This window comes from Staurois parvus, unplaced genomic scaffold, assembly GCF_062004578.1.
Source record: "Staurois parvus isolate SC_StPar_1 unplaced genomic scaffold, SC_StPar_1.0 ptg000553l, whole genome shotgun sequence".
NCBI classification, from domain to species: Eukaryota; Metazoa; Chordata; class Amphibia; order Anura; family Ranidae; genus Staurois; species Staurois parvus.
Genome location: NW_028318349.1, coordinates 173,912 through 191,476, shown reverse-complemented (window position 1 = coordinate 191,476; position 17,565 = coordinate 173,912). Strand labels below are relative to the sequence as shown.

The 17,565-nt window shown below is 40.4% G+C and overlaps 1 protein-coding gene across 1 annotated transcript in view; it reads right to left on the bottom strand.

The window, feature by feature from the left end:
* Window positions 1-17,565, bottom strand: part of SCFD1 (sec1 family domain containing 1) — a 177,437-nt gene that overhangs the window by 42,183 nt on the left and 117,689 nt on the right. The window contains exon 15 of the mRNA XM_089691176.1: window positions 13,714-13,810. Within this exon, the coding sequence (XP_089547302.1) occupies window positions 13,714-13,810 (97 nt within the window). The remainder of the gene's footprint in view (window positions 1-13,713; window positions 13,811-17,565) is intronic.

The following is a 17,565-nucleotide window of genomic DNA, read 5'->3' as shown; positions in this document are numbered from 1 at the left end:
TAAGCAACACATGAAAATACCATTAACTAAGCCTTATCTGAAAATGTAGCACATATTTGGTTTTCTCGAACAGTGCAACTATTCTTCTACTGAACACTGAATATAGAATCTGAGAAATGAAACAAGAACAGGGTAACTCAGCATGTGTAAAGGCAAAACTTTTTTTTCTCTTCTGGATAGAGCAAGGAAGAGTGGGACGCTCTGCTGAATCTTTATTCCAGTCTGTGTCCCACCTGGGGGGATTCATCCCTTTATTAGTCAACAAGGCAGAAAGTAAGTGGACATCCTGCATTTTAGAGTCTTCATGACAGCAAGAGGTGGGGGGAAATCTTCCAATAGGATCTAGGATTCAGGTGACACCTGGGAATTTACCCCAATTTTGGGAAATTTCCTCTCACTGCTTGTTGCAACACCAGGAAAGGAAGCTAAGGGAAATCTCCCAAAAGGGGCACTGACAGTAAAACGTAAACTGATGGGGGATTTAACCCACAAATACTCTTTTCAAAAAGAAAGAACATATTTTAGGCTAAATATTCAGTTTAAGGGCCATTCAAACTAACCAAACCTTAAACAAACGCGCAGCAAACCCATCTTAAGGCATTGTGACAATGTGAACAGGGCACCTCGAAAAAAAAAAAAAAAATGCTTTCTTTGTGCCCTTGTGGTGACTGAGATTGATCAAGTGCAGAAAACTCCAGTCACTGAACATAGCATAAATGGGACCCAAAACCTTTTCCTGTATTATACACGGAGGTTACCACTGTTGATTTTCTATTCTACAAAAGTTAGGTGCCTGACTGTCATACTGATCTTCTTGATTCAATACACTTGGTAACTAACCCAATAATGATAACGAGCATGCAGCTAACGATTTCTGGCTTTACTGATATGCATGTGTGTTTGACGAGTGACCCAAAAGATATCAAAGCCAGTAGGTTGGTGTAATAGCCAAGAAACAAGCATTTTCATGAGGACTGTAGCAATGACAGCTCCAATATTTCTTGTAAGAAATGTTCTTTTTTACTCTGAACCTTAAAATTTAGGGAATGGGGAATAGGGAATGAAAGAATAATTTCACATTCTAAGCATGCAATAGTGAGAAGCTAGCATGTACACTATTAGGCTCAGACTTACTCTTTCTAAAAAGGCTTCCTTGGAAGAAATAACTTGATTTCTGGAGTTTACAGTTGTTAACGACTGATATCAGTCAAGTAAACTCTTATGAGGATATGCTATTTTCCAAGGAATTAGTAAATTACTGCCACAGGGATGACATTTTCTTTTACTATGAACATTTTCCATATTTACTGTATTAGTCTTTGAGCAGCTTGCGCATAGTTACTTTCCATACAGTTACCCTGATGCTATTAAATGTGTGGTGAGCAATATGGTAGAATTTTCAGGTGTATTAAGCTATTTTATAAGAGTCATTTGATTAAAGAAGAACTCTGAGAACCCATTAGTACACTCCTCCTCCTCCTATACAAAACACTAAACAGTTAATTAAATTTTGAAAATCCATACCATTTAGGAGAAAAATCTAATTGAATTTTCATAACCTCATCTCTGTAATTCAAAAGATAACAGCACCTGCTCTGCCAAGGAGGAGATTAAACAGCAGGGATTACATTATATCCACTACTCGTTCTCTCTGCAGTAAAAAGAAACTACAGTTCCCATCAACCACAGGGAATTGTACTGAATGTGGGCGGGTACACTATGCCTGTACATGCTGAATGTGTTTGAGAGTCTCGATCCTCCCAGCACTGCAAGTGGGGCTGAATTACATTCCTGCTTCCTGGAAAAAACTACAGAAGGGACGTGCCAAAACCGGTGACTGGGGGAAAAGGAGGCATACTGTAGCAGCCGCCGGTCTTAGCTGGGGGAAAAGGAGGCATACTGTAGCAGCCACCGGTCTTACAAACAGGAAAACAGAGTAAACGGTTTGATTTGAAAATGAATAGGTTATTTCAGAGCAATCACTGAGTGAAAAAGAAGATGGGTGACATATTCAGTAAAGGCAGAAAATCAGCAAGAAGGACATGTAAAGAAGTTTTTGCCAAACGTTTTGCTTTAAGTTTCAAATATCCAGAAGAAACCTGCAGGAGAGATATACCAACCCGATCATAGTATTTTGTTTTCTTCATTCACAAAGTGTAAAAAGTTGAGATTTGCATATACCATAAATTTAGATGCGAACGTCTCTGGATCTACTGATAGTTCTGTTTTCACTTTCAACATTTGTTGATAACTTTTTTTAATTCTATTGTGAATTAAACATTTTTGTGTCAGATGTACATTCCACAAACATAGTTTTTCAATGCAAACCAATATAACATACTAAATTAGCAAAACTAAATAAAAAAACACCTCAATTCATATGAAGAAATCCCAGTGTGATATCACACTTAAATGAAGGAAAATCCCTTTATCCATTATATGTTGATTTTGGCATCCCCATCCTTCTCCTGCACATACCTGTTTACAAAATCGGGGCATTGTGGCTACTTTCTCTAGTAGTGACGTCCTAAAAAGATCACAGCAAAATGGTAGCATCAAATGCTGAATTAAGTAAATAAAGGACTGGTGAAGTCAAACTTGCAAATGTGTCTAATAATTTGTCCACAATAAGAAAAACACTAAATCCTCATCCCAACTGTGAAATATAGAGGAGGAAACTTTATGGTTTGGAACTCCTTTGTCATTTCAGGTCCTGGACAACTTACTATCATAGAGGAGAAAATTAATTCATAAATTGATCAAAAAAATGTCCAGGATTTTTCCAAGATAAAACATGGTTTTTAATTCTGCTTTTATATAATACATTTGCATACTGGACGTCAGCAGCAACATGATACTTTTTATAGTGACAAGCACTGGAGAATGTAAAGTCTTCTACGCCGGTTCATAAAGTCTTAAAATTACCTAGCTAACAGAGTCCTGGACGCTCCGAACCCTTTTAGGACCTGGTAACCCACATCCAAACATTTGAGAAGCCAAACTTGCCAGTGTGTCTTTAATAATGTGCCCACAATAAAAAAAATACTCCTCTTATCTGTGAAACATGGAGGGGGAAGCATTACGATTTGGAACTTTTTTGCTACCTCAGACCATGAAGAACTTGCTATGGAAATGATGAATTCATTATGGATCAAGGAGTTTTCCAGGACAAAATTAGAGTAGCAATCTGTCATGCTGACACTAAATAGAAGCTAGAGAGAAACAAAATAGGCTTTAAGCCTTATAGTCAGGCTGCATAACAACTGCAGAATCTGATATTTTGTAATTTGTTTTTAAGGGTGCATGCTTACAATCATAAAAGCTGACCTGAGTCAGCAGCATACTGAAAAGCCAGTCCGTTACTCTCACACAGAGCGCTTTGCTTTTACAGTGGTCCAACACTACCCGCACAGTATTTTAATCAACAATGCTACTCTGCATCAAGTTAGTGTTTGGGCAATTTGTAGTTAGTTTTAAATTAGGGAAAAACTACCACGAAAGGGCTTTTTCATGCAAATGAACATTAAAGCTGGCCATACATGCTTTGAATTTCTCTTGTTCAGCCCCACGGACAGGGCTACCCACAGTTTCAAGGCTGGTGATTCCACAGTAATCAGCCTAAATTCAAGCAGTTTATGACCACCTTAAGACTACTATAGTAAGAAGCGGCCTCTCTCTTCAATTGCAAAATTGTCTCACATACACCACCAAAATGACAAATGCAGTACATTTCTGACTAGGTTTACTATTTTATCTAAGTACAATAAATAATATGAAACTGTCTAAACGTTAAATAATAAACCATGCCAGTCTAATGGCAGCAACAACATAGCCAATATCCCTAAAATACCATAGCTGACACTTTTTCAGAATTTTTTTTTATTCACTCAAGCTCCTAGAATATGCCTTCTTGGCAGCCTGGCTCCTGAATTTCATGTTTATTAGTCCATATTTAATGCAGGGCCATTCTATTAGATAATGTGGAACAGTATATGATAGATGGGTAGTACCAATCCAGAGCTTCTTTCCAACATACTTACCAGTACAACAGAGCACTAACAATCACCTAAACAGATACACATGCCTAACAAACATTATACAACATATTCGGACGGCTTCCTGCCCTTGTATCTATTCCCTTTTAAGAGAAAGAGTACAGATTAACTCTCCTTTCATGTTTTACACAAACTCAGCCTCTGGTCAGAATTTGCATTGCCAGGCAAGTGGCTTCAATTAGAGATGTTTCCTAACCCCTGGGTGATCAGGAGCCCATGTCCTAAAACTGGCATGCTTGTTGCAGGCGTTTTTGTAAAAGGTATTCAGGGCTCATGAGGCATTTTACTCAATGTATTTCCGAGTATCCAAACTGTGGTAAGGAAGAGAATCACAATTAGCCATGTCTCGTCTACCCACCCAGAGATGGTGTCAACACAGATGCTAACAATCAAAACTTCCTAATAACAATATAACTTCATCTTAAACCTTATATGCTATTCTAAATACTAAGCAGGCAAATATGCAATAATACATTGAATGATACATGGAAGATGTTTGTTTATTATTTAAGGCATAATCAGATAAGTGTTTTATTTTTACACAAAAAGGACATTTCAAAGTGAGGGGACTTTCCTTTTAAAGACAAATGTTACTGGAAAATGTGTTCTCATTGAAAGATTTCCCCTCACATATTAGGAGACAATTCTGTATTTTCCATTAATTTTGTCCTGGTGACAATAGTGTCATAAAGCACTTATAGTGCAGGTATTTACCCTTCACATGGAAAGTCCTTCTAAGAGTAGGACTATTGATTTCCCTTGGCTTGCTCTGGGCGAGCTGTAATATCACAGTATTACTACAAGGCTTCACTGAGACTTTACGACAATATAAATAAAGGTCATTCTGAAAATGTGTTAGATGGTGAAAAGAAACTTCAGCAGAGGATATGAGCGCAGGGAACCAACCTTAAGGTGATGCTTTTTAAGGTGTTGATTTCTGCAGAAATGTATTTGGGTTTTGGGAAGCGCTGACATATGTGAGAAATGTGCCAGGGACTTACTGGAATCAGGAAAGTAAGTTTCTATGGAAGGACAGGACAGTGTCTAATTAAAAGGTGTTAAGGAAAATGTAGATTTTGTTTTTTAATCAAATCAATAGTTACCATGTTAAGAAGAATTTTAGTCTATACATTTAGTTAAAAAATGTTCATATGTCAAAATTAAACAGTTAATTCAGATTTTTCATAATTTATCTATTCTAGTTTTTTCTTAAGGGTGCGTGATTAGAAATTAACAGTACAGATTCTCCAGGGGCTACATAAAATTTAAATGATATAATCTTACAGAAATGGCTGCTTTTACATTCAATATAGTTTATATACATGCCTTAAGCACTTTATAGAGAATACTGGCTTGATGGGGCAGAGCCTGTTGAGAGCAAGGTTTTAGCAAAGTCAGCAGACCTGAATTCTATATAGAAAATAGGGAAGAGGTACAAGTTTGGGTCACTGCAGTTTGTCAACAGACCTTCCAGGGATCTGTCAATTAGAAGTGGTAGAACTACCCAAACTAGGGCTCCATGCACACGGGGCGTTTTAATAACGCTGGTAACGTTAGCTGTGTAAAGTCACAGTAAAAACGTGAGTTTTTCAGCTTTTTTTTAGCACTTTTGCATTAGCGTTTAGCCGTGTTTGCGTTTTTAGTGTGTTTTAGTTTTTTTTAACCAAAGAAAAAACTTTTTTTTTGGTCAAAAAAGTCCACAAATGCTGATTTGCCGTAATTTACCACGTTTTTCAGTGTTAGAACGTTTTTATAGCTAACAAACTCCTCTAGAAACCCATTAGTTCTGGGGTTTTTTTCCAGCCAAAAAACGCCCCTGCCAAAAAACGTTGATTACAGTCTATGTGTGCATGGACACATAGGATAACATGCTGGGGAGTTTACTGGCTGTAGAAAAAAACATCAAAAGCCAAAAACAGCATCTGTAAAAACGTTCAGTGTGCATGAGGACTCAATGACAGATCCCTGTCTCGCTCCTGTTTGTAAACAAACAAATCAGAGATCCTGGCCTCCCTCCTTACAAGGTGCTCTCCTAATGTTGAGAGGCATGTGGTCTGATATGGTGTATACACATTCAAAAGACAGTATACATAACAAAATGGGAAAAAAAAAAAATCAGCGCAGGCCATGCCATTATCAAGGCATGCAGCTTGGGTGGCTGAGAAACATAAAGCAGTACACTGGACTACACGGTCATGTGAATTTCTCTCTGGTCTATTTACCTTAACCAGTTCCTGACCACCTACCGCAGATATACTCTCCAAAAATACAGCAGCAATGTGCCATTTTTTTCCCTCCCTGTAAAGCAGAGCATAAAAACCGGCACATTGCTTAGTAAAAACAGAACACAGTAAACATTGGTAGGCACACAGTTATCCCTTTGATTGCCCCTAAATGTTAACCCCTGCTCAGCCAGAGTCATTAATACAGTGACAGTGTATTTTATTAGCACTGATCAGTGTTTTAGTGTCATTGGAGATGTCAGTGTCATTTAGTCAGTTCACACTCGCCATCTGTTAGTGTCAGATTGCCTGCAGCACTATAACAGTCCCACTATAAGTAGCTGATCGCCGCTAATAATTGTATTAAATAAATAAACATTCCAGTATATATACCATAGTCTGTACACACTATAACTTTCATGCAAACCAATGAAAATACACTTATTAGGATTTTTTTTTTTAAATGAAAGACATGTTGCAAAATACATTTTGGCCTAAATTTATAAATACATTTGACTGTAAAAAAAATTTTTGGGATATGTTTTATATCAGAAAGTAAAAAAAATAATTTTTTTCTAAATTTTCAGTCTTTTTTGTTTATATGATAAAAAGTAAAAAACAGGGATGATCAAAACCACCAAAACAAAGCTCTACTTGTGTGAATATACAACCGTTACTTACCGATAAAGGTATTTCTAAGAACCGTCTAGGACGGCACACCAGAGAGATGAGAGGCTCCTCCCTACAGGAAATACAAGCAATTGACAGCTGTTAAAAGACCCCACCCTTCTCCTTGACCCTCAGTTTGTAATAAAGCAACTCCCAAAACCAGTCCACAAGGTGAATAAATTCTACATAGGTACTGACCACCTACTACCTCTAGAAGTTTTCTCCCCCTTAACAGGTTGGGAAGTAGGCCTGCTGTCCTGGAAGGTTCATAGAAATACCGTTATTGGTAAGTAATGGTTCTATTTCTCCTTTCACCTTCAAGGACAGCAAACCAGAGAGGATAATCAAGTATCTGGAGGCCTACCTTAGGGTGGAAACACTGCCTGCAGGACCTTCCTGCCAAACGCCAGGTACTGCTTTTAGTGTACCTTCACTATATATAAACATCCGCTGAAGGTATCTTGGCTGGATCCTATGATTGATCTGCCAATCTGCTCCACTGATGTCCTGCCTTCTTCGCCTGGATGCCGGATCTAGTAGAGTGTGCTCTTACTCTTAAAGCTGATGGAGTCAGAAGAAACTGAATTTTCGTAGGTTAGAGAGGTCCCCTGTTTGAACCATCTAGCAATCATGACCTTTCCTGCCTGTAACCGCTTCTTAGGACCCCTTAAAGGACTAAGCGGTAACTTGTTCTGTTAAACAAGGACACTGTTTGGCAAACGAAGAGGATCCTGCTTCACGCTATCCTGTACAGGCGAATGATTTAGTAAAAAGGCTCCCTGACACACTTTGCAGAACTTTTTTTTCTTTTAGAGATGCTAAAAGGCAGCCCACTTATGGGTAATAGACTTGAAAGAAGATACTTCATGGGCTCAAAAAAGACTGGACATGTACGTACCCCACAACACCCATACCTATGGCTTCCCACACCTGAATGCTGGTATGCCAGCTAAGAAAGTGCTCTACATACACCAAGGCTCCCTATACACCTGCAGTAGAATGCAGATCAATTAGGCACAAAGGAGCTTGGTACAGAATGATTAAAACTATTCCACAAATATCAGGTGTCCTGCCCGATTCTGAAACCTGATTCCACTCCAACACCCTTGGGTGCCTATTGGTACCGGTGAATGTTAAATTAAGTAGATCCCTGCTCCTGGAGATTAAGTCTGTAGCAGCAACCAACACTCATGTTAGCAGGCTACATCATGACTTAAATTATGTTCTATAACCCCATCAGTTACAACTAGTAGCACACAAATATAGGTCACAGATTGTGCGTTTCTAATGCACAGCACAAGACAATAGATTTACCCCAAAAGGACACAAGCAGCGACTCTACTGTTGTGCATTTCTGGTGTGCCACATTTTAAAACACTTACATCGACAGAAAGAACCCACAAACTCCCATGTGGTGCATTTCTGACGTGCTGCAAGATAAGCCAACAAATAGAAAGGACATAATTCTACTTCCATGTTGTGTGCTTCTAATGTGTGGCTAGCCAGGCAATCTAACTAGTGCAAAACAGAAAATACACAAGATAAACCTCATTGTTGTGTACTTTTAATGTGCAGATATCAATTACAGATTGAAAAGACATAATTCCATGCTGTGCATTTCTGCTGTGCCTTAAGATACCATGAAGGCTAAACAGAAAAAAAAACAAGTATAAGCCTTGGTGTTGTGTATTTCTGAAGTGCCGCTAGATAAATTAATCAAATATCAAACAGAGAAGACCCCTGTTGTGTGTCGGTGGTGTGCCGCCAGCTAAGGTAAAACAACAAAAATAAATAGAAAGGTCATACCTTTAATGTTGTGTATTTCTTATGTATAGCAAAGAAAGACAATACAGTCAATATGCCCAGCAAGGACACCAACAACCTTAACTGTTGTGTCTTTCTGCTGTGCAGCTAAAGCAATAAATTATAAACAGAAAAGACCACTTAGCCTTCACTGTTGTGTATACTGATGTGCCACAAAATAAGGCAATGTATCAGAAAGACACAGACTTCAATGTTGTGTATTTCTGACATCCTTGAGCATTTCTGACATACAGCTAGAGTAATATAACACAAGTAAACAGAAGAGACGCAGACAAACTTCTGATTCACCACCAGCTAAGGTAATAGAACAGATATAAACAGAAAAGCCACAAACAGACATCCATGCTGTATATTTCTGATGTGCAGCATACTGAAGTGATATAACAATTATAAACAGAAAAGACACACACGTATTTTAATGTTGTGTATTTCTGATGCACCGCCTGCTACAATAATATAACACATATAACCAGACAGGACACAAACTTCAATGTTGTGTGCACTTCTGATGTGCAGGAAAATACTATAAACAGAAAACCACAAACCTCAATGTTGTGTATTTCCAAAATGCAACTGGGTAAATAGGGACAAATGTTGCCAGAGCATAAAGTCACAGTCATGGTGTATTTGTCTCCGAAATACCCCACAAACAGCACTACCTATCATAGGTATGGTCTGGATGCTGGATACTCATCCTTTATCCATCCACTGGAGGGTCCCGGATGATGGAAATCTAAGATGAACACACCACCATTGTAGTAGCTGTTGGTAACCAGCAAAACACACTACACCAAAGGTTTTGGTTTGGAATAGGTGCAAAATTGGAGTCATCCTAATGCTGCATATTTAGTCATGCATCTCAGTGAATTCCCCCATCCACTGACATAAGTGTGAGTAGGTTTAGCCTTTCCATATACAGGTGGGAGCAAGTCCAAGCCTTCCTTGTGGTAAATTAAGGCTGCTGCTGTCCAAGAAGAGGTGAACACCATATTAGCTTGATGGGTGTAACCAGCAGGCCTTAACAAGCAATCATTAGGTACAGGTTTATGTAGTTAACTCCTGCATGGAGGTCTGCACCAGGAACCCAACAATTAAGGACTGCTGTATAACCTTTTATGCTTCTAATTCAGGGTAGGCTGTAGCCCAAAAACAAACCCCACCTGTCTTTACACACCATAAATTATAACAGAAAGATCTAGTAGGTTTGAGCTTGCACATCTCTGAGCTGCTCTACAGCCTGAGAGATGTTAGCCACAGCAAACAACCCCAAAAAGAGGACATACTCTTAGCGGCACACAATGCTGTGCCTCCCCTCCATATGGAAGGAAAATCACTAGCAACCCATGTTGGAGGAATCTTGCCAGATCCATAGCAGCTGGCATAGTAGATTCAGATTGCCTGGTGTAGCACTGTTGACTAGGGGAAAAGCTGCTGTAATACTCCTGAAATTTCCAGGGTCCTGCCCTCCACAGCACCTCCTATCTTTTTAGGTGTGTCAAGAGTTCATTCAGTGGCCAAAATAGCCTGTAACAGACTCTCTCAGGGGAGTAGAGTATAACCGTCCTCAGCACTTCACTAAATCCACCACTCTAAATTTACCACGGTAAGAGAAAGCTGTAGAAGGTGGTTTAGCCGAAGATTCTGGGCTATTTGTCTCCACACCATTAGGAAGAAGGATAGTACCACCCTGCATTAAGGAAAGGGGTTTCTATCAATGCCTGGAGACCACTTGGCTGTTATTGAGGATTCTGCTGTTAAGCTCCCGAGGCACAGGGAAGTACTCTCCGCCTGTTATCTTCTGACTTTTGCCACAGCCACAGGGCTCGTTTATCCATCCACATGGTCGCAAGAGGACGATAGCGGCCAATCTACCCCTCCAATTTTCTGTCCTTCATGGAGGGCTGCCAAGTAAGGCCGTGTGTCCCACACTATACCTGCAGCACACACACATACTCTCCAGGAACCCAAACTTTCCCACAAGAAAGGAAGGGAAGGACATGGCCATGAAATTCAGGGGTGGCTAGCATATAGCCTCTCCCTCCATCTCTCTCTGTTGTATGGTTGCCGGGACCCACAGAGAGAGAGAGTGAGACCTGTACAGTCCATTGCAGTGGCAGAACACACTTCCCTGTTTCCAGATCACTGCTGTACATCCAGGGCGCCTTGAGAGACACTTGGCCTGCAGGACAGTTCAGCCCTCTCTGGCCTTCCTATGCTTATCCACCCATGGGTTCACAAGAGGAGGATAGCGGCCACTCTCTCCCCTCCAAGTTGCTGCCCTTTCTGGAAGATAGGCCATGTGCCCCACACTATATCCGCAGCACCCACACATACCTCTCCAGGAACCCAAACTTTCCCGAAGGAAAGGACATGGCCATGCAAACCAGGGGTGGCTAGCAGACAGTCTCTCCCTCTCTCTTTCTTGTGTGGTCACCGGGACCACAGAGAGAGAATTGTACAGTTTGCTGCAGTGGCAGAGCACACTCCCCTGTGTCTGGATCGCTACTGTACATCCAGGGCGACCTGTGAGAAACATATGGCCTGCAGGATAGTTCAGCCCTCCCTGGCCTCATGCTTACCAGGTCGCGGGGACCACAGAGCGAGAGAGTCTTGTACAGTCTGCTGCAGCAGCAGAGCACCCCCCGTGTCCGGATAACTGCTGCACATCCAGGGCGACCTGTGAGAGACACTTGGCCTGCAGGATAGTTCAGCCCTCACTGGCCTCCATATGCCTGCCTCACAGGTGTACCATCCGACCCTCGCCGGTATTCTGGTCAGTGAAAATAACAAACGTTCCGCTGTGTAGGGAGAAACACAATCAATAGTGAGGGTCAAAGGGAAGGGTGGGGACTTTTAACAGCTGTCAATTTATTGCGTTTCCTGTAGGGAGAAGCCTCTCATATCTCAGGTGTGCCGTCCTGGAAGGTGAGAGGACAAAACAATTATATAAATTTCACTTTGCTAGTTAAAGTAATGCTGTGACGAATACCAAAAAATGGCCATGAAGGGGGTAAAACCTTCCAGAGCTTAAATGGATAGGGTTCAGGTATCTGCCATGCTGGAAGTTCATTGGAGATATTACATAGAAAGGATTGTGGTTTGTGCAAACTGCTGCTCATATTCAAATAGGATAAGAACTCTTGATCATTATGTGTGGGGTTAATGTATCTATCGGGGTAGCAGAGTTATTTGTTTATAATTCTCTTGACCAAGATTTTTGTGGTTTTTTTAATGTGTACTAATAAATATTATACATTTTATACTAGTGGTCAGGTATCTTGGTGTGCTTGATTCTATCATTTTTTTCTGTATTTGGTAGGGATTTTTACTTTTTTTTTTAATTGTCTGAAATTTGCAAAGCTGGTGACTCCCCAACTTCATACTAGCTAAATTTGTCAAGAGATATATATAGTAATAGATGTGAGTAGGACCTGGAGAATTTTTATCAGTCTGTTTTTCCACTTCTGAGAACCTGCAAGTCTTCTTCTACTGGTCTTCGAAGAGAGCAGATGAATGGTGGGGAGATGAAAACTTACTGATGTTATCAAAAGTGGGAACAAAACTGATTGTTTTGATTCCAACCTAGCAACAAACTGAATAGCCTTTACTTGATTGCTACATGAAAATAGCTCAATATTTCACCAAGCATAATGGTAATGCATTTACATTTAAATCATCAGTAGTGAACTCATTTACTACTGTTATTGGGAAATCAAAAATGTATCCTTTATAGTGGGTCTGGGTCTACGCCTGCACTGCAAGGTTTAACTTTGGTTTTAGGGGAGAGTAAACAAAGCATCTACTCCCCCATGCTCCAGTGGTCTAAGACCCTGACATCATCAAGATCGATGCAATATTCATAGCCCTGCGTTGGACGTGATGACACCAAGGGACTGTCCACCGCTGGAACATGGGGGAGAAAATGCTGCAGGAAAAGGTCCGACAGCACAGAGGAATGGAGGATCAGGTAAGTAAATCTTCTTTTATATACCCTCTAGATCTAAACAAGCAGCTGACCATTGTGGTGCGGGTGCAGCCCCACTGCAATGGAGAATTTTTAGATTTCCAGGAGACCTTAGCGCAGAACTAAACCTATTGATTTAATCTGTTTACCAAAACAGTTACATTCAAGGCATGCCATGAAAGATAACGGTCACAGTTGCTTATGAGAATCTAAAAAATATGTATAAAGTAAGTCACAGTTGCTTGCTCTCAAATGAGCTGTCAAGCCATCAAATGGTGTCCTAACTGATCACAAAGGTTAAGATGGTAGCTTCCTTGGCTGTAAAGGAAAGGAGGGTTAAGTTCTGCTTTATTACCCTCTACTCAGAACGATTTAGTGGTGCTATCATTCTTCTAGTATGAGTGTTTGTGCTTGATGTTAGCATTCAATAGCTACCTCTGGATTCTTTGATGTAGTATTTGCAGTCACTTTCCCAGTCTCAAATATGTAGGATGAAAGTATCCAACTGTCTATATAGTTATACATATATTTAAAAAAATGTGGATGTGATAGTAACAGAACAATCTATTCTGCTCCCTAAAATTTGTATGGACATGCTAGAATATATTGTTAGTAATATTAAAATAAAATAATAATATAACTTTGTAAATGCAGAGATAAACATATCTGTATATAATAGCATCTTTAAAAAAGCAATAAAATCTTGCAGTGCAGTCACATATATGTGCAGTCAGATTTGTGGGACTGTGCCATGTACAGAGATGTGAGGTACTTTCCATGCCAGCAGCTTCTTTGAGACCTGCTGTGAGGTAGGAGACATTTGAAATCAATGAGGTGTCAAGTGTTCTGGCTTCAGAGCCAAGGCCTGAAGGGCAGCTTCAGGAACAATAACAAAACAAGCCACCTATAACACCTACTGGCATTCCCTTACCATTAACTCTATGCCTCCCCAGCAGGGATATAAGCAAGCCAAGCTTACCATCTGGGTCAGAGATTATGTCCAGAAGGGATTTGTCCAACGATGACTTACTCATCAACTTCTCTTCATATTCAAAATATATATCCAACTTCCGAGTCTACAAGACAAAGACAAAAGCGCTTCATCAATGAGCCAAAATACACACATTTACCAATCTTGCCGATTCTGTGTGCCTGGGGAGACACAGGTGCAGCTTCCATCCCAGTTGTCTTCAGCCTGTCTATGATAGGCTGAAATATGCTGCAGCTGGACACTGTGCATTCCAGGCACATGGATATAGCAATCAGGTGCAGCATATTTCAGCCTCTCAGAATTTGACAGGCTGCAGGTAGTGGGGCTGGACAATGGACCTGTACTTCCTGAGAACATGAAGACACCAGGATTTGACACACAGGTGCTACATTTGGCCTAAAGCAACCTAAAACTAAAATGTAAAATACTGCAGTTTGCCAGTCCTTAGATGAAGTGCTGCATTTGTTTCAGGCTAAGAACATTTTTAGAAAGTACAGAACATACCTGATGATCTTACCAGAGTCTTTGCCACCTCCTGTGAGCTTAAAGCCCAACTCCAGTAAAAGTAAAAATCCTCTTTTAGCAGTGGGGCTGTCTCAACACTGCAAGGGTTACATACTTGTTTATGTCTAGGACACGGTTAAAACATTTTTACCTATGGCCTGTCACTCCTCTAATGTTCTGGCGGTGGACTGGTCCTCAGTGTTGGTCCTGCATTGGTGTTGATGGATTCAGAGTCCATTAGAAGGCAGGGGGAAAACAGACTGCAGGGAGTGGTTTGCAGCTCAGAGGTGCCAGTGGGAGTGGATGATTGGGTAAGTAAAACTGCTTTACCCAGTCCCCTAGGCATATACATGCATTAAACTCTTGCAGAGCAGGGCAGCCCCACAGCAGGGCATAATTTTACTTTTCCTGTTCAGCTTTAAAAGAAAGCATAAATATCCTTATTTTTTATTTTTATGTAAACAACTAATCACATCGACCCACCACACAATGGAAATGAACAAAGGCAGACATGTTTGCAATCCACCCTGTGTCATAACCTTGGTTCCTTCTATAGAACAACGGAGAAATGGGTGTAGGCATGAAGGGACAGAAGAGTGTTATTCACAGGATTACCAAGCAAAAATAAAGAGGAAAAGCCATATCTAAGATCTAGTAAGCAGCAACAAATTAATTTTTTGGTTTTGGGTTTAGATACACTTTAATGGTTTCTGAAGACTACTTTGAGAAATAGAAATCTAAGCTATACAAATCAAAAGATTTCCATGTTCACACATAGTATTTTCTTTGTAGGTAAACAGAAGACAAATTAAAGGGCTCCACCTAAACATTTTTAAAATATTTTTGGATAGAGTAGAGAATTGTTACAATCCCTGCCAGTTTTCATTCTGACACCTGTGTCTCATGAGGGGAATTTCCCTTTACTATCCTGCAGACCTAATGGGAAGTGAGAGGAAATTTACCTATAGTGAGGGAAATCCCATCTCAGCTAGTTGTTGCTGGAACAAGTTTCATTATTTGACGATAAACTACCTCTGTTCCTGGGAAATCTATTTTTTTTGTTTTTTCACTATTAGTCTTAAGGACAATGGTCCCCAGAATAAATAAAGTGAATCTCCCTAGTGGGGACAAAGGCAGTGATAAAATCCTGACAGGGGTTTTAATCCCTCATGAATACATTTATACCCAAAATAAAAGTGTTGGTCTTTAAGGGCATTAAAGATGCTTTGGCTTGGTTGATGCCAGTTTGTAATTAGTAATCATCGACTGGGGCATGTTGGGTTAATGATGTCACATGGGGGCGGGGTAACATGTGTGATGTCACTGGGTGACCCCCTCCCCTTACATATTTAAGAACTGTCAAGCAAGCAGAGTTCTCAGATGGTCAGGAGCCAGTGTCGGGAACAGAGCCTTTGGTTTTTCTTTTTTTCGGGTAGCGGTAGCAGGCATCGTGATTGACGTTGGATTTACTTCGGGGAACATTCTTTTATTTTCCTTCTGTTAATAATGGACTTGTCAAAGCCTGTCTTTTTTCATACTACAGTTTTTTTTTTTGTGAATGGGTAGTGGTACCATGTACCCCATCCATACTCATTCACATGGGGAAGGGGGGGAGCGGGATCTGGGGGCCCCCTTGCTAAAGGGGGCTTCCAGATTCCAAGAAGCCCCCTGCCTGCAGCCCCCACAACCACAGCCTAGGGTTGTGGGGAAGAGGCCCTTGTCCCCATCAACATAGGGACAAGGTGCTTTGGGGGGGGAGCCCCCCTGCCCCAAAGCACCCCCCCACGTTGAGGACATGTGACCTAGTATGGTTCAGGAGGGGGGTGCTCGCTCATCCCCCCCCCTTTCCTGATCTGCCAGGCTGCATGCTCGGATAAGGGTCTGGTATGAATTTTGGGGGGACCCCACGCCATTTTTTTTTACATTTTGGCGTGGGGGTACCCCTCAAAATCCAAACTAGACCCAAAGGACTTGGTATGGATGGAGGGGGGAGACCCCACGTCGTTTTCTAAAATTATTTTTTAATTGCCGGCAATTTTTTTTTTCTCTTTTTCATTCAACTGTCAGTGGGGAACCCCGCTGACAGCTGATGACTCATAGGTTGTTAGGAACACAGAGGCCACCCATTCCTTAACAACCCATGACAGTACTGACAGATACCAGTACATACCGCAAGTCTGGACCACTGCTTAATTACCGCATTCATTTCATTATTTATTTCCTTTTGTGAATTGACTTTAAGGTCTTTTTATGCAGTATTTACCGAGTGTTTTTGCTACTTTAGGTAAATAATGCATACTAGCAATAGTGAATGTACATTTTGAGTATCGCATGCAATATGTGGTCATGTGACTGCCTTAACTCTTGTGATAAGCTTTAGTGAATTGTGCCCAATATCACATAATAAAGCTAAAAAAGCTCATAGCTTCCAAAAATTTCTTCTAGTTCATAGCAGATGTTACTCCACAAAAGATCCTTTATTCAGTTAACTTTTAGTTTGTTGTTTTCCCAGCCTAAAAACATGAAAGGAGATTAATTGTGTTACTAGTGCTATTTTGAGGGACACTAAAATTTAAACTATATCTTGAAGCAACAATTTCCAATATAGGTGGTCTAATTAATAATATAGTGATGAGGTTCCAAACCCTTTCTAGTTGGAGAAACTGAAATAGTAGAACAGCACAAGGTATGCACAACAATGACTTTATCTGGTAATACAACAGGTTGATTTTAAATATTTTTATGGCAAATCTGTTAAACAATCTCTGCTGACCTTCATACCTAGAAGTGTATACTGCTAGTAGAGCTATTGAAACAAAACAAGCTGTCCATCTACATCCAGTCAAGAACGCTACAACGAGATAAAAACAAAAATAAAACTTTCACCCTTCAATGGGCACACCTCTACTTACTGTTGGCCAGCAAAACTATTCTAAAGTTTCTTCAGCACTGACTGTCACCACAGTCAAATGACATCGCACAACACACCTCTATAGAGGAAAAACTCAACGTTCAAATATACAATTATATCCCTGCCAAATGCTTCTTTATGACATGGAAATCGTTTATTGAATTTTCCTTTTCACCACACGAAACAGCTTCCATAATGGCCTCCTTTCAACACACCGAGTGGTACTCTAAGTAAATCTGACCAATTCTTTGGGCAAGTTAAAAATCTGAGTTCTCGGTCGCCTGCTTTACGCAGATTTCCCACACCGCATGTATATACTACATTTCTTTAGACCTGTGCTTCTTCTGAGGGCAAGCCACCCTCTCACTTCTTTTTTTAGGCTATTGTTCATAGATACATTCAAGAGCATGAATAGCCCTATCTAG